The following is a 5,797-nucleotide window of genomic DNA, read 5'->3' as shown; positions in this document are numbered from 1 at the left end:
CCCAGTATAATAAAGTCTATTCATTCTAAAATGGCTGCGAGGAACAAGATGGCTGCGAAGAACAAGATGGCTGCCATCAGGTTCATATTACCCCTAACATACCACCCTTTTATTCTAACAGAATAACATAAAAACTAAAACAACTTAACGAATATAAAGAACCTTATAGCGAGATGGCTGAGCGGTAACATTATGAAAAAAGGAATGGTGAGGGTTAGCATGAGTACTGGTAAGCTTATTAATCAAACACACAGTAAGCTTATATATGAAAAAGAAAGCAAGAAACAGAAAAAGAAGAAATGCAAAACCCATTAAAATTTTCATACCAAGAGCTCCTAGCCAGGAACTCAGACCAAAGGTCCAATCTATACCATCGAAGAGACCTGTTGGCTGCTTACGTATGTGTGATTGAATGTCATGCAAAGTGTCAAGATCATGGTGTATTCTACCAGTGTTGTTCCAGATAAAAACACAGCAAGAAGAACCTATGCGCTTACATACTCCTCCTTCTGCTGCTAGCAAATAATCTAAAGCCATACGATTCTGGAGAGCAGTCTGAGCGATCTGCTCTTGTCGCATAGTTAAGGACTCTATAGCGTCTGCAGTGGAATTAAAAGCTGCATCTACCAGTGTAGCAAACAAATTAAGCTTATAATATAAGCGCATGACAGCTGCGGTAGGAAACCAAGATGCAGTAGCTATCTCGGCAGTACTAGTCTTAACTGTAAAATCAGAAGCTCTACGTGTTCGCAGTTTAGCATTAGGGAGTGTGTCATGAATACTTAATGCTGGGAATATGTAACCCAAATAACAAGGTGAGAGATGGCTACATGGTATAATTTTAACTGCCCATCTTTCACAAAGCCAATAATAACCATAAGGTAACTTAATAACTGAAGGACATGAGGGAAATCTTTTCCTCTTAGCTTCTGGAGAAGCACCTGTCTGTTTACCTATATTTCTGTTGTTACGCCAGAACCAATTACGAATTGTGTTGTGTGGTTCAGTATACTTAGCAGTAAAATTACGAATATACTCAAAAGAAAGATAGGATCCATCCCATATATTTAACAGTGTAGCATTAACTGGTGTGGCTGCATTGTAGATTAAGGCAACTGTAATAGGCATTTGACTAAGTGTACTGGGGTGAAAACTAGTACCATTAAGATTATGGGACATAATAACACCATGGTTTACACAATTGACTAAGTGTACCCTATCCTTTTCAAAACCTTTATCAGTGTTAACTATTGGTGTAAAATTCCACATAGTATCATCATTTATCATTTGTGTCAAATTGTGTGCGGTAATAGGAAAACCCACAAATGGATAACCCCATTTCCCCCCATGAGGGACATAGCCACAAACCCAACAAGAATCAGTCTGATTAGTCACTTTGTATAAGTTCGTGGCAGCTTTAACAAAAGCATTGTCAGTTTCCCATGCCGACATATGCAACTCTCTGACATCACGGGTGAGAGGGATGGATAAGGGATTAGTGACATTGTCAATTACACTTTTATTATCATTGTGCCGGGGCGCACCAGGACTAGGGAATGGCCTGAGTTTGTGCAGGGGCGCACCAGGATTGAAGATTAGGATCAGGATGACAATCACGGATGCGAAGAACACTGCTGGCAGGAGGTACCACACTATTCGATACTCGATGGAATCATGGAGCGGCCAGGGTTGACGTCGTCTGGGGCCCTCTTGATCCGATTCGCGTGGATCCATACTGGAGCTTCCTCTGTAAGGACAGCGGTTCTCGTCACAGCGATCACTGTAGTTGGAAGACCAAAAGGAGGATCCAGCGACTTATTCTTGTGGAGCTGCTTCACCAAGACAGTATCTCCAGGCTTGAACGGGTGTGTCGGGATACCTGTAGGCTGAGGAAGAGTAGAAGAAACATCACCATAGATGCCATTCAATGTTTCAATCAGATTAGTTACATATTCTTCCCTTACAACATTGATATCTCCCCTTACCACAGGAGAACCTTTTTGTTTACACCATGGGGTTGGAAAAGGTCTGCCCATCAGAATTTCAAAAGGTGAATAACCCGTAGTGGTGCTAGGGGTCATTCTGATTTCTGCCAATACTGCAGGTAAATGTTCAAGCCAATTAGTAAATGTACCACCAGTTCCCTTCCTGAACTTATCTTTAATGGTTCTATTCATGCGCTCTACCTGTCCTGATGACTGTGGGTGATAAGGAATATGAAACTTCCAGTCAATGGACAACATAGTACAAATCATTTGTGTAATCTGTGAAGTGAAAGGAGTACCTCTGTCACTGTTTATCTGTAATGGACAACCAAAACGAGGAATAATTTCCTTGCACAATATCTTTGCTACAGTACGTGCATTCTCTTGAGTGGTTGGAAAGGCCTCAACCCACTTACTGAATTGATCAACAATGACTAAAAGATACTTGTATCCACCTCGCGCAGTGGGCATGTGTGAAATCAATTTGCAATACCTGCATAGGACCATCAGGGGGTGGTAAATGCTCAAGTTTACCATGTACAAGGCCTCCAGGATTATTTCTGGCACAAGTTAGACATCTGTCCAGTTGTCTATCAATCATGCGCAACAGATCTTTAATGACATACTTGGATGTCATCAGATTCTTGGTCTGTTGTTTACTTATGTGGCCAAAACCATGAAAATGACTAATAAACAAAGGTGCGGCAATTTGTGGTATCCCTACTCTCCCCTCCTCGTCTGACCACAGGCCATCTTGGCCTTTGGTCAGACCAGCAGAGATCCAAGTCTGTAAATCAGTTTCAGTTGCGCCAAACTGTAGGTGCGCCACATCCACATCAGATGCTAAGGCAGGAATCATTACCATGTGTAACTGTTCCTGTGTAGTAGTGCTGAGATAGTCAGGGTGCGGTGGACCCCGAAACGCAGCTTCCTTAGCAATGGTGTCTGCAAAATCATTGCCAAGTCTAACGTCAGTGGAGTCAGTACTGTGGCCTTTACATTTAACAATTGCTAGCTTATGTGGTAATTTAATTGCATCTAAGAGTTCCTGTACCAGTGTAGAATGTGAGATACTCTTACCATCAGCTGCAACAAAACCTCTGTTCTGCCAAATCACTCCAAAATCATGCACAACTCCAAACGCATACCTTGAGTCAGTGTAAATGGTCACATCTTTCATCGCAAACGCTCTACATGCCTGAGCTAGGGCTACCAATTCAGCTGCTTGGGCTGACACAAAAGGCAGAGAACCAGCAGTAACCACTGTGTCGGGTAACTGTACCACAGCAAAGCCTGTAAGATAAACACCATCAGCAGGTTTAGAACATGACCCATCAACAAAAACAACTTCTCCCTCCTCTAGTGGAGTTGTTTGCAAGTCTAGACGTGGTGACGTCTCTGTGTGTACAGTGTCTATGCAATTGTGGTCCTCAGGGTGTTCTAAAGGACATTTAGAAATCAATGCATGTAATAAAGGTGCTGGGCCTCCTGTGGGTGCAATGTATTTGATAGTGAGGTTTGCAGTGGATGTGAGAATTGTTTCATAGCCTGACCTTCTCTGTGCAGTCATGTGCTGTGTAGTGAGATTATTTAACACTTGCAAGACTTGATGTGATGTATGCAATATCAGAGAATGTGACAGTACCAATGTTTGTGCCGCTTCCACCATCATAGCGCATGCTGCTGTAGCTCTTAAGCATGCTGGCATACCCTGTACCACCGTTGGCAATAATTTTGAATAAAAAGCTACCGCTCTGTACCCATTACCGTGTTCCTGAGCAAGGACCCCTGCTGCTGTACCTCCCCCTTCTGTGCAATACAGGTGAAATGGTAGGTTATAGTTGGGTAAACCTAGGGCTGGAGCGGAACAGAGAGCCTGCTTGAGGGTGTTGTAGGCCTTATCAAGAGCCTGTGTCCAGTGGATTTGTTCTGGTTCATGCTGACCTGTAACTGAACGCAAAATATGATCATAATATGAACAGTCTGGTATCCATTGCCTGCAGTAAGTAACCATACCCAGAAAAGATAACATAGCAGTCTTTGTTTGTGGTCGAGGAATAACCATGAGAGCCTTAACTCTTTCAGGGGATAACAGTCTCTTGCCTGCTGAAAGAAGAAAACCCAGGTATGTTACTTGTGGAAGACAAAATTGCATTTTTCTCAAAGTCACTTTGTGCCCTGCATCACCTAAGTGCTGAAGCAAATGGAGAGAGTCAGTTTTACAAGTCTGTTCATCAACACTGCACAACAACAAATCATCCACATACTGTATCAAAGTGGAACCTTCAGGAGGTGTCCAGGATTCTAGGGTCTTACGAACTACAGCTGAGTACGCGGCAGGGGAATCAATAAAGCCCATTGGTAAACGATTAAACGTATATTGATTCCCTAAATACGTAAAACCAAACAACGGTTGAGTGTCGGGATGCACAGGGATGCTAAAGAATGCACTGCAGAGATCAATGACTGTAAAGCAAGTTGCAGTACTTGGGATGGCTGTTAAAATAGCATTAACGTCTGGCACTATCGGTGCAAGTGGCTGCACCAGAGCATTTACTGCTCGCAAGTCTTGTGTAAATCTGTATTCTGTACCTCCAGGTTTAGGAACAGGATTGATAGGTGTATTGTATGGTGACAGTGTGCGTCTAATAACTTTCTTAGACAATAGGTCCTTAATTACAGGAGCTATTCCCTGTTCTTTTTCCTTAGACAACGGGTACTGCTTAATGTATACAGGTTTAGCACCTGGTTTGAGAGTGGCTTTATATGGTGTGCATGAGATGAAACCTGGATCATTAAATCCAGTGGCCCATAAACTCTGTTTTAACTCATCAAGTGCCTCTGGCACATCATTAGTGACATGTGAAGCATGTGTGAATGCATCTGGCTCTAATTGTACAGGTATAACCTTAGGATCTTTTACAATATTCCTGCCATATTTCCATGTCCACAAATGTTCTGGTGTTTGCACATAAACTGTATCTGGTGTAAGTACAACTGCATTAACTGGTGCTTTCCACATCTCTTTCTCAACATGGTCAGTAATCCAAGGTCTGTAAAAAGCTTGTGTCACAACTTTGTCAGGGTGTGAGGCATACTCAAACACATTCTCAAGAGTCTGTAAACTGAGTTTATCAAGGTACAACTGTTTAGTAAGGGCAGGTTCAGGATCAGCTGCATACAGCAACGGAACTGAATCCCAGGGAGTGTCAACATGCAATCCTCCCTTGCAATCAATGTTAACAGACATTTGCATCTTAGCCATTAAATCCCTTCCAAGCAAATTAACAGGACTATTGGGTATTATGCGAAAAGCATAAACAAATCTGTTTGAAGGGCTGTCATTTGGATACACCTCCAAAGGAGGCGTCCTGGGACACGAAATTGGGACTCCTGTAATGCCAACAGATTTTTCACATGTATTAGTCACTGGCCCATTGTATTCTCTAGCAGAAATGCTAGATTTAGTTGCTCCGGTATCTACCAAAAAATCATGTGGGACACCTTGCACAACTAAAGACATTAAGGGTAAATCTTGCCAATGATACGACAACTGAGCAGTATAACATGTGAGCAGTCCCCTCTGCTGGCAATCCTAGCGGGTACTATTCTGATTCTGGGAAGGAGTCCAGGGTATCTGATATCTGGGAGTATTGCTGGGATTCTGGGAGGAATTATTATTCCCACCATACTGATCATTTCTATCCCTTCTAGGCTGTGGGCAGTCCTGCTGCCAATGATCATAAGACCCACAATTCCAGCAAGATCTGTCTGTGGAGTTATGTGCCTCTTGTCTCCTATCACCGTTCCAC

At 42.7% G+C, this 5,797-nt stretch overlaps 1 protein-coding gene across 1 annotated transcript; it reads right to left on the bottom strand.

Moving 5' to 3' along the window:
• Positions 1–2,409: 2,409 nt before the first annotated feature.
• On the bottom strand, positions 2,410–5,508 carry LOC128664574 (uncharacterized). Its single transcript, XM_053719392.1, has 2 exons — positions 4,002–5,508; positions 2,410–3,935 (listed from the first exon to the last, which is right to left on the bottom strand). Exons 1-2 carry the CDS (start codon positions 5,506–5,508, stop codon positions 2,410–2,412), a joined length of 3,033 nt encoding a protein of 1,010 aa, XP_053575367.1.
• Positions 5,509–5,797: the final 289 nt, after the last annotated feature.

This window comes from Bombina bombina, chromosome 6, assembly GCF_027579735.1.
Source record: "Bombina bombina isolate aBomBom1 chromosome 6, aBomBom1.pri, whole genome shotgun sequence".
Lineage (NCBI taxonomy): Eukaryota > Metazoa > Chordata > Amphibia > Anura > Bombinatoridae > Bombina > Bombina bombina.
The sequence above is the reverse complement of the archived record's forward strand: the minus strand, read 5'-3'. Positions and strand labels throughout refer to the sequence as shown.

Coding starts and splice junctions, on each gene's coding strand:
- LOC128664574 (XM_053719392.1), bottom strand. CDS start 5,508: ATGTCTTTAGTTGTGCAAGGTGTCCCACATGATTTTTTGGTAGATACC. Junction 3,936..4,001: donor TGCTATGTTATCTTTTCTGG/GTATGGTTACTT, acceptor TTTTGCGTTCAG/TTACAGGTCAGCATGAACCA.